We start from the raw sequence: 11,874 nt of genomic DNA on the forward strand, positions 1-11,874 counted from the left end.
CACCACAAAATTTTTATAACACTAATGACCATTTGGCTCCAAAATAATTAAAATTCCACGCTGATTGTAAAATCTATAACTTTGAATGCCCAGCAAAATCATCAAAATCTGTTCAAATCTTACTAGGTTACATACACACATAGTTCAAACCCAACAACTAATAACATTTCCAACCATAATATCATTGCAACTACCACATTTACATACTAGTCTTTCCTGAATCTGTTAAAAATATCTTTCTATCATTTTTGGTTCTATGCATTTGAGCTAGAGAGCCTGTGATTTCTGCCACCACGACTTGTGATCATATCCACTGAACATGCATAAAAATTTTCGAAACCATTATATGATACCACTTTGACACGACCCGTTCTCAATCACCATAGTGGACCCGAAACGTGACGTGCACCAATGATAGATACTGACTAGATATCAAATCTATCACCAAGGCTGACTATGAGTTATTTCAAAAAATGCAACACAATCAAATGCTTATGTAAAACATAATGCGATAGGCCCAAAATATTTACTTCGTGCTTCATCAAAATGAGTTATAACACTCAACATGTCGCGTGGCTCTCATTCCGAAATCATTAGGCTATTTCAGCTAAAAAGAATCAATTGCTACCTGTAGGAAAAATCGTGGAAAAATATATGAGTTGATGGGTCAGTGAGTGGAGAAGTTCGAAAATAATTATACTTTTTCAATTTTACATTTCTATCGAAAATCGAGTTCATACAATTTAATAATTCACAAGATAACATCATGTAATTATAATCAAAAGTGAAATATTCACATAAGGTTGTAAAATATCATCTCAAAATCATGATATAAACATCAATTGATAACCATGCTATAATCTCATCATATCAAACGTGCTGAAAAATTCACCAAAAATGTACCCTTTGACTGAAATATATAATCCGCTCCTCGGGCTAAGAAATTTTGCCATGGGCCTTTGGCCCCTCCGTGAACAAAAGTCGGTCTCAAAGACCTTTGGTAATCAATTCTAGAACATGGCCAAGGCCTCTCAGTGAACTATATGTACACAATCGAGACCCCTCCATCCCCGATCCAAGATCTCTCAGTGTAGTATAGAACATGGCCAAGGTCCCTCGGTGAACTAGAAGAAATATATAATCACGGGTACTTTTTTGGTCAATTTTAAAATCACATCTCATATTCCAATTCACAATGTATTGTATACAATCTTTGAAATTCCACATGTATCATAATAAAAGATATTTCCATAATAACCATGTAATTCGAACACATAATTGTTTATAATTGCACATACTTTAACAATAAACTTAATTTATAAATACTTTAAAAATATTTATATTTTCCCACTCACAGTAGTACTATGTTCGCAAAATCAATCCGGTTAGTAAGTTGTCCTGATATCCGTAATATGATATAGTTTTTAAATTAACAATTAATTATTTTAAGTAATTTCAATAATTAAATAGGCGATACCCAAACTTAATTATTTCACGTTTAAGCGATTTCTAAAGTCTCTTTAATCACTAAAACTAGTTTTTCTTTCATCTTACTCAATTTCATAGTTTATTATACTTAACCCCTTCAATAAAATTGAATTTAATCTAACAACTATAAAATCAAATATAACTTAACAATGAGTAATTTTTTATTTACCTTTAACTTCGAAGAATTTAAGCCTAATAGTAGAAGAACTTATTTCTAACACATTAGCGAGTTTTCCTCTCTTTTCTTTTCATTTTTTTTTTTTTTGGCCTTTTCCTTTTTCTCCTTCTTTTTTTTTTCCTCCCTGTTTCCGTTTCTACCCACACAATAAGTTGCAAGATTCAATCGATCAAAATAACAGAAATTAAACTTGCAAAAAATAAAGAACACACAAGATTTTTATGCCGAAATCCCAGAGGTTCAGTTACTAGGCACCTAATCCCTTGTTGAGCATCCAATCAAAAGTGGATATTATTCGGTTGTACTAAAGCTCCAAAAATAGGCAATCGAAGGTTACAGAGTTCAACCACTACAAGAATACACAGAAAAGAGACTTATCTCTTCAAAGGAACCACAAATCTGCCTCAGACCCGCAACGAATCAATAGACCAAATCCCTAACCTCAACACATGAGGACTCTAAGTATCACTCAAGAATATATAGAAATTCATTGGTTAATAGCCTTCAATATACACATCGAATGAGATGATCGATTTCAAAAAAATAGGGAATAGAAAACCCTAACTCGAGAGAACAGAAGAACTATAGCGAACCTCACTCGAAAAGTTAGACAAAATGAACAGTCACACTGCCAAATGAAGCGTCAAGTCCCTTATATATCACCAGAAAAATGTAACCCTTCATCCAACGGTAGGAATAGAGCCAGGTGTCATTATCAGGCAGAATGCCACTTATAAAGTCGCATTTTCATAACACGTATTAATGGGTTGGAAATATGGGAGCAACAATACTATGGTTCGAACCACAACAATCTCCACCTTGCTACCATATTTTCAGGTTCAGTGCAACCAAGAGATAATATCACTTTCTCCTTTCATTTGCTCCAAGAACCTGCAATTTATCACATAGAATCAATAGATAATGTCTTCAAACAGTTTTTAAATTTGTTCGAAGGTTTTATCTTTGTCCCCATATTAGATGGGTTATACTATATAGGTACTTTACCAATTTTCAAAACACCTTTTGAAATAATGTCTCTAATAAAATGATACCTAATGTCTATGTGTTTAGTCCTATCATGATACATGGGGTTTTTACTAAGATGTATAGCACTTTGATTATCAGAATATAACGTTGCATTTTCATCAACAAATCCAAGTTCCTTAAGTAATCCACTTAGCCATATTCCTTCTTTAAAAGCATCTGTATTCTACTTCAGTTGAGGATAAAGCTACAATCTTTTGTAATTGTGATTTCCAACTGACTACTGTACCACATAAGGTAAAGAAATAAGATGAAGTTGATTTTCTATTATCCTTATTTTTAGCAAAGTCAGAATCAGTAAATCCCTTTAAAGTTACCCCTTCTTTGTTCATTTTAAACACAAGACCAAGTTTATAGTACCATTTAAGTATCTCAAGAGCCATTTTAAGGCATTCCAGTGTTCTTCCTCAGGGTTACTCATAAACCTACTTAATATGCTAATACTAAAAGTAAGATCAAGTCTAGTACATACCATCAAATACATCACAGAACCAATAACATTTGCATAAGGTACTTTTGACATTTTATCAGATTCTTCAAAAGTTTTGGGACAGAGATCAGAGATAAGCTTAAAATGATTTGCAAGAGGCAGAGACACAGATTTATAGTCAAACATGTTGAATTTTTTTCAAAATTTTTATCACATAATCATACTGATTCAGAAATAACATGTTTTTTCTTTATCTTTATAAATTTGCATGCCAAGAATCCTTTTAGCATTTTCAAGATCTTTCATTTCAAATTCAGATTTAAGTTGTTGCTTAATATATTCAATTTCAGATTTATCACAACTTTCAAGCAGCATATCATCCACATACATTACAAGATAAAGAGAATGTTTACCTCCTTTACTACTACAATACAAAAATGTATCATAATTGCTCCCTTGAAAACCAAGTTTCAATACAAAGGAATCAAATCTTTTGTACCACTACCTAGGAGCCAGTTTTAGGCCATACAGAGATTTCTTTAACAGACACACAACATTTTCTGGATTTCTTTTCACAAACCCGACCAGTAGTTTCAAATAAATTGTTTCTTCCAGATCACCATAAAGGAAGGCAATCTTAACATCTAACTGGTCAAGTTCCCATCCAAATTGAGCAACTAAAGCAAGTAAACATCTGATTGTAGTGTATTTAGCTACAGGAGAAAATATTTCAGTGTAATCTACACCTTCTTTTTGTGTAAATCCATTTGCAACTAATCTAGCCTTATACCTTACACTATTATTTCCTTCCTCCCCTTCTCTTATCTTATAAATCCATTTACAGTCTATAAGCTTTTGACCTTTTGGCTTCTTAACTATTTTCCAGGTTTTATTTTTAAGAAGTGAACTCATTTCATCTTCCATAGCTGCTATCCAATGCTTAGAATCTTTGCAATTTATGGCATCTTCATAAGTGTTAGGCTCATTTTCAATTTGTTCTTGATAGGTAAATAATGAAACAAAATCATTAGAATCATATATTGCAAGTGGTCTAGTCTACCTTCTTTCCCTATATCTAGTTAATTGATATTCTTCAATGGGATAGGTAGGGTTTCAATCTGGTCATTAGTGTTATCATGCAGATTATTTTTAGTTTCATTTTCAGCTTCATTTTCTGCATTAATCATTTCTGGTGCAACAGGTACAGGGGTTTCTCCTTCAATCTTACGAGGCTCCACATCAATTTGGACATCATTAGAAATCAAATTATGCTTTCCTTCTAGGCATGGCATAAGGGATTCATTGAAAACAACATCTATCCTAACAATCATCCTATACCCTTTCTCACTTTTAACCCACAATCTATACCCTTTAACATTTTCACCATAACCTAGGAAAACACATTTAAGTGATCTAAGTTTTGATTTTCCAATATTTTGGTGTGCATAAGTAGCACATCCAAAGGTTTTTAAGTGTGAATAATCAACAGAATTTTTAGTCCACACAGATTTAGGTACTTCAAAGTTTAGGGCAGAAGTGGGTGTTCTATTAACTAAGTATATCTTATACTCGGTTTGATTTTCTATTTGTGTTTTCCAATCCCTAAAGACTGAAAAGGTCTCATCTTTAGATTTTAATAAGAAAACCCAGATTTTTCTTGAAAAATCATCAATGATCAAAAGATAATATTTAAAACCTGAAAGAGTACACATAGATGCAGGTCCCCATAAATCAGCATGCAAGTACTCGAGAATTTGTTTAGTTTTATAGGTTCCAGGCAAATAAGAAAGCTTAACCTGTTTACCAATCACACATTGTTCACAATGACCAATATCACCAAGATTTTGTTTACCAAAAATTCCTTTATTTTCTAAAGCCTTTAAACTTTTCTTGCCAATGTGGCCTAGTTTTTCTTGCCATTATTTTGCAAGAGAAAATTTTTCAATCAAAGCAGCAGCAGTTAAGCCAAGTAAAGGTTTAGCTTTAAGAAAGTAAAGTCCATGTCTCTTGGTGTGCTTATGACTAGATCATTGCCCCTAAGAATTTCAATATGCCTATGTCCCAATTTTATGTTGAACTCCATATCATTTAACATTCCTAGAGAAATTAAATTCCTCTCAAGTTCAGGAACATATCCGGTTCCCTTTAAAAATAGGACCTTTCCATTATCAAGCAACAATTTAATAGTACATATTCCATTCACTTTACATGTCATATTGTTACCAATTGTGACTTGCCCACTAGTAGTTTTTTCAATTTCAAGAAAACTATTCTTATTAGGGCACATATGAAATGAACAGCTTGAATTAAGAATCCATTCATCATTTAGTCTCTTGTCCCCATTAACAAGGACCAAGCCATCTTCAATTTTATCTTTGTTATATACTAAGGCAGCATCACCAACTTCATGTTTCTTTTCTTTTGACTCATTTTTCTTTTTATAACAGTCTTTGATAAAGCGTCCCCATTTTCCACAATAGAAACATTTCTTACCTTTGGCCTTGTTCTTAGACTTACCTTTATCACCCCATTTTTGCTTATTTTCAAATGAAGCTTTTGAGTGATAGTTGGATTTACTAAAACCTTTTCCTTTAACCAATAAGGTATCCCCATTATGACTTTCTTTGGTCTCAGATTTGATTTCTAGGGCTTTAGTCTTTAGGGTATTAATTATTATTTCTGTAGTCAATTCATCCCTACCATATTCCAAGGTAACCTTAATGTCTTTATATTTCTCACTAATGGAGTTCAACAAGATCACAACCAACTGATCTTCTAAAAGTTTTTCATCACAGTTGGTCAGATCTTGGGTCAATTTTGTAAAACTATTCAAGTTATCATCCAAATCAGTGGAAGGGTCCATCTTAAAAGAAAAGAGTTGTTTTAACAAATAAAATTTGTTTGGGATGGTTTTTGTCACATACTGTTTTTCAAGTTTAGTCCACAATTCAGAAGCTGTCATAGTTTTACCAATAGTTCTTATCACATTCTCAGACAGGTACAAGAAGATAGTACTCAAAACTACCTCTTCTAATTCAGCCTTCCTAGTATGGTTCATATCTTGAGGCCAAGTGTCATCAAAAGCCCTAACACATCTCATTTGCATTAGTATAGCTTTCATCTTTTGACTCCACATATTGTAATCAATTTTTCCATCAAATTGTGCAACCTCAAATTTAGCAAGTTCGAGTCAAAAGATCACAACACAGCATACACTGGACACACAACAGTGTCAACACAAATTCACAGTATTGTTCAAGAAGACACAAGCAACTTTAAATCACATATGTAATATGCATATCAACTCAAGGACTTAATAACAGAGGGCAGAAATTTTAGGTTTCTGAAATTCCTACTTCAAGATTCCCTAGATACACCCCCAAACTGGGCTTTTCTTAGATTCCCAAGACATTGCAGGAGCCTTTGGACAAAGACCAGACACCAGTGGGTAGTTGGTGTATGGTTAATCAAGGAAAAAAAATTGTAACACACAAATTTCGAAAAGTAAACTTTACAAAATTAAAAGATCTCACCCAGCGAGTATAAAATACTCAAGGTCCTTCAATACTGCTTAATCGTAGTTCCAAAAATTTTAGATCTGCAGCAGATCGATTCTCTCCTTTAAAGATCCAGGTATCTTGCCCCAGTTTAACGCTCTGATACCATTGAAAGGGGGCCAAAAACCCACACAATAAGTTGCAAGATTCAATTAATCAAAATAACAGAAATTAAACTTGCAGAAAATAAAGAACACAACAAGATTTTCGGTCAAAGCTCCAGAGGTTCAGTGACTAAGCACCTAGTCCCCTGTTGAACATCCAATCGAAAGTGGATATTGCTCAGTTGTACTAAAGCCCCAAAAATAGGTAATAGAAGGTTACAGAGTTCAACCACTACGAGAATACACAGAAAATAGACTTATCTCTTCAAAGGAACCACAAATCTGCCTCAGACCCACAATGAATCAACATACCAAATCCCTAACATCAACACATGAGGACTCTAAGTATCACTCAAGAATATATAAGTATTAGTGGTTAACAGCCTTCAATGTACACATCGAATGAGATGATTGATTTCAAGAAAATAGGGAACAGAAAACCCTAACTCGAGAGAACAAAAGAACTCTCTCGATCCTCACTCGAGAAGTCAGACAAAATGAACAGTCACACTGCCAAACGAAGCATTAAGTCCCTTATATATCACCAGAAAAATGTAAGCCTTCATCCAACGGTAGGAATAGAACCAGGTGTCATCATCAGGCAGAATGCCACTTATAAAGTCACATTTTCATAAGACATTCTAATGGGCTGAAAATATGGGAGCAACAATACTGTGGTTCGAACCACAACAATATTCAATCCTTAGTATTCAAGCGTCATTCATATACTCTCCTATACTTCTGTTGTTTCATGATGTTCTGTTCGTCATTCATGTTGTTTTGCTTTTAGTATTTTTAGTTTGTAATCTAAAGATATAATTTAGACTGCATTTGAGTTTTATGTTTGTGATTAGGTATCTGACTAGTAACTCTCTCAGTGGGCAAATTCCAAATTGGATCCAGAGCATAAGTGAAGAACAGTAAGTTCACTTCTATGTTTTTTATTATTTAACGTCTATAAAATTATATCCGTGATTTAATAGTAGCATTGTCCATCATAAATGACGATGTCCTCAAATTCATGCATAAATGGAATTTCCCCATTTCTCTCAGGAGCTCTGTTGACATCTTTATATCCAGACATACAATTGTCATCTTGTTGTTCAAGCTTACCTTAAGATATAGGACTAGTCTCATAAGTTCAAAAACAATCTCATTTTTACTTTAGTTACTACGTATTGCTGGACTTTTATCACTGTGTCATTTATGGGTTCTTTTCCTTCGTTTATTTTGGAGGATTGAAATAAGTTTTTAAAGAGATATTAAATGCATTCGCAGCCACATAGATCTTTCCTACAATAACTTCAATGAGACTTCTGAGCAATCAATATGCAGGGACAATATGTAAGCGCCAATTTTTCTTCCCATGCTTTCTTTCTTTATGCTTCTTCATAGCTTCAATATGTTTTTTTTTTCCTTTCATCAGAAACTTGTTCAGAAGCTTTAATGGAGAAAATAGTTTGTGAGTTTTTAAGTTGCTTTTTATGTAGATAAGATTATTGTAATTTAATCATAACTTTGTATATCATATTATTCATTCTGCTCACTTGCCATGACTTGATACAGAGAACATGGAAAGTGCCTCACTCCTTGTTCAAAGGGTAAGCACTTCATTTTACAAGCTTAGCCTTGATTGTTTACTCGAATCTCATCATCCAAGTGTAGTATGCCATCAAGTTAGCAACATCATTTTTTGAACTCAAGTTGAAAACCAAAAACAAAAGGAATGCAGTAGTAATGTTATATATAGTATATAGTTACACTCTTTTGTCTTTTTACACTCGAGCATATTCTACAATTTAAAGAGTGTTAGGTATTGATATCCAATAAATTTCGGGCTATAATGTAAACATTGGATTGAATTTCATAGGTATTGGTCAATGAATGAAATTATTACCAATAATCAAGTCCAAAGGATTGACCCCAAAACAACATGAACCACTGGAAGTAGCTTAAAAATTAATGCTACTCACAGCCCATATATATATATATTACCTGTTGGATAGCTTTAAATCTTGACCTATTTAACCATTTATTGGCCCATCTAAAGCCTAACCTAACCCTATATATATGTTACTTTTATCCTAGCTGTTAGTATATGATTTGTGAATGAAAAAGAGGAAAAACGTGGTTGCTTCTTCCTGTAAAAATCAGCTACCATATAGAGAGAAACTAGTGCCTTCATCTTGTGTATTTTCATCCCTTCTCTTTCTTTCTTCCATCAATTTTCTTATGCCTTTGTAGCCCTCAAATCATCATAGTTGTCTTAACATTTGTGTGTGAGATTGAGGAGCAATTAAGGTAAGTATATTGTTTATGGGTTGGATTGTGTGGATTGATTTTTTCATAGAGAAAATTAACGTAAAATTGAGCTCTGAGATCAAAGTTTCGAAGATCTTGGAGCAAGCTTCCAAGAAAATTGGTATCAAAGCTTCAAGTGGTGGATTTGGCTTGAAAGATTGATGAAAAATGGACCAAAAAATCGGCTGAAATGAAGCTGAAAATAGATTGTCCAAAAAAATACCAAAAAACTGAGGTTGTTTTCATGATTTCAAATCAAACCAGAAAGAGTTAGATAAAATAGAGACTACTGGCATAACATGCTGGTGAAGGCGCACTAGGATGGCTATATGTGAATCCCATTTGTAGAGGCTCTTGGTGGTGCTTGAGGGCATGTGTGAAGGTTTCAGGTGGAGGTCTCTTTAGGCAATTTGTTACTGACATTTTTTCTGATATTTTGGTGTTGTTAGTTTTCTGTTTCGAGTTATACAGATGAATCTGGATAGATTTATCCTTCACGTGTTCAGGATTCTATCGTGATTGATTGATTTCTACTATTGATGGAGACTTTATGGTGAATAGTGGTGACCTAAAAGTGTAGATTTGTATTTCTCATTATTTATGGACTCAGATTAGTCTGCTCTGATTTATTGATTTATCTCAATTTAAATTTCAACTTTAGGATTGGGGTTACTGTATAGGTAACCATTGATTGTGGTAGAAATTTAGGAATTATTTGTCATATTTAAAATATTGAATTTGACTGTAAGTTAGTAATTGTTTTTTGTGCTTTAGTTATCATTTAGTCACGTAGGTTTGGAAAATGATGCGGTGATAGAGGATCATCCGTGAATTTAAGATCTATTGTGATTTACTAGTTAGACATGAGTTGAATGATCAGTTTAATTAACATGGTGGGCAATGAAAGGAGATATGTGTTCTCGAGATGTAAGCAACAAGAATGGGATAGAAGTGTGGCGAGACCTTTTCATTGGTCATTTATGCATTTATTGCATATATTTTAATCGTTTGTTGATTAACTTGGTGTTAATCTTTTGTTCTGTGTGAACGTGGTTTTGGAAAGATCTGTGTATTATCTTATGTTATATATTCATCACATGTTTATTTGCTTTTGATTGTTTACTGTTATTATCTGCTTTTACTTGGGTATTTGTTTATGACCTTAGCCCTGGTGAGTACGTAGAATGGGTATAGTATGTGTTTTAGGTCCCAAACACAAGGTAAGGTTTGTGATTTCAATTTTGTTGGTTGCCTTGATTATGCAAATATTAACTTTGTATTTTGATTATTGCAAGTTGATTGGATATCAAGGTGAATATTTTTTGAGTTTTGATACCCAATGAATCTTTGGCTATGATGTAAACATCGGATTGAATTTCATAAGTATTGGTTGATAAGTGAAATTCTCACCAACAATCAATACCAAAGGCTCGACCCAAAAACATGAACCGTAGGAAGTAGCTTAAGAAATTAAAGCTACTCATGACCCATATATTACCTCTTAGATGATTTTGAATTTTGGCCCATTTAACCTTTATTGGCCCAACTAAGGCCTAACCTAACCCTATATATATATATATGTGTGTGTGTGTGTGTGCGTGTGTGCGCGTGTTGCTTTTTACCCTAGCCGTTAGTGTATGATTTGTATATGAAAATGAGGAAAAACGTGGCTACTTCTTCCCGTAAAAGCCGGCTGCCATATAGATAGAAAATCGCTGCCTTAATCTTGTGTATTTTGGTTAATTCTCGTCCTTTTTTGCTGTTTTTCCAATGCCTTTGTGGCTTACAAATCATCACTGTTATCTTGTTCTTTGTGAGTGAGATTGAGGAGCAACCGAGGTGAATATACTAATTGTGGGTTAGAGATGTTTCGATTGGTTATTTGGTAGAGAGATACAACGTAAAATTGAGCCCGAAAATCACCATTTCTAAGATGTTAAAGCGTATTTTTGCCACAGAGAACATTTATAAATTTAGGGAGTAAAAAATTTTAAGTACTTCAACAAATTCTTTATATATAATACTTACTTCAACAAGTTCTTTATATGTAATATTTAATTTTATTACTTCAAAAAAATATTGTTTTCTTCTGTCTTTTATTTTCACTAACTTTCCTCTAAATTAATATATCATTTTTCATTGAAAATTGAAATATTTTGAATACATAAATTATAAAGAGTGTGTTTGGCTTTCTAAATTTGGAGAGTTAAACTCACTCTCTAAATTAAAATGTTCAATTAAAGAGTCTGTTGAAACATAATTTTAAAGTTTGACTCTTTAAAATGGAGAGTTTTTTATATTTGAAAAGTTTGTTAGAGATGCTCGAAAGAACTTAATCTGCTTTGGTTTTTCCCAGACTGGTATTCCTTTTATGTAAATTGTGGTGGAAGGGAAGTTACGATTGGCAACATAAAATTTGAAGCTAATGAAGTATCAGAAGGAGGTTCAGCAAAATTTGTTCACTCAAAAGAGAACTGGGGATCTAGTAGTACAGGACACTTCCAGGACTATAACAAAACAAAGAATCGCTATGAAGCCTATAATGTATCTGTGCTGAAAATGAAGGACTCTGAACTCTATGCAGATGCGCGTCTATCTCCTTTATCTCTCACTTATTACGGGCGTTGCTTAGCAAATGGAAACTACACCGTGACACTTCACTTTGCAGAGATAATTTTCAGAGATAATAACTCTTTCCAGAGTCTTGGGAGACGGATGTTTAACGTTTATATCCAGGTCAAGTTATAAATAAACAGTTCTTTTTAGTGCCAT

The 11,874-nt window shown here is 33.4% G+C and overlaps 1 protein-coding gene across 1 annotated transcript in view; it reads left to right on the top strand.

Annotated features, from left to right (window-relative positions):
• LOC111368675 (probable leucine-rich repeat receptor-like serine/threonine-protein kinase At3g14840) overlaps positions 1-11,867 on the top strand; it is a 28,802-nt gene extending 16,935 nt beyond the window's left edge. Inside the window, exons 12-16 of the mRNA XM_022990059.1 lie at positions 7,656-7,721; positions 8,080-8,145; positions 8,228-8,263; positions 8,368-8,402; positions 11,459-11,867. Coding sequence (XP_022845827.1) covers positions 7,656-7,721; positions 8,080-8,145; positions 8,228-8,263; positions 8,368-8,402; positions 11,459-11,850 — 595 coding nt within the window. The 3' untranslated portion in view covers positions 11,851-11,867. The remainder of the gene's footprint in view (positions 1-7,655; positions 7,722-8,079; positions 8,146-8,227; positions 8,264-8,367; positions 8,403-11,458) is intronic.
• The last annotated feature ends 7 nt before the right edge of the window (positions 11,868-11,874 follow it).

Source organism: Olea europaea, chromosome 19, assembly GCF_002742605.1.
Source record: "Olea europaea var. sylvestris chromosome 19, O_europaea_v1, whole genome shotgun sequence".
Taxonomy (NCBI): Eukaryota; Viridiplantae; Streptophyta; class Magnoliopsida; order Lamiales; family Oleaceae; genus Olea; species Olea europaea.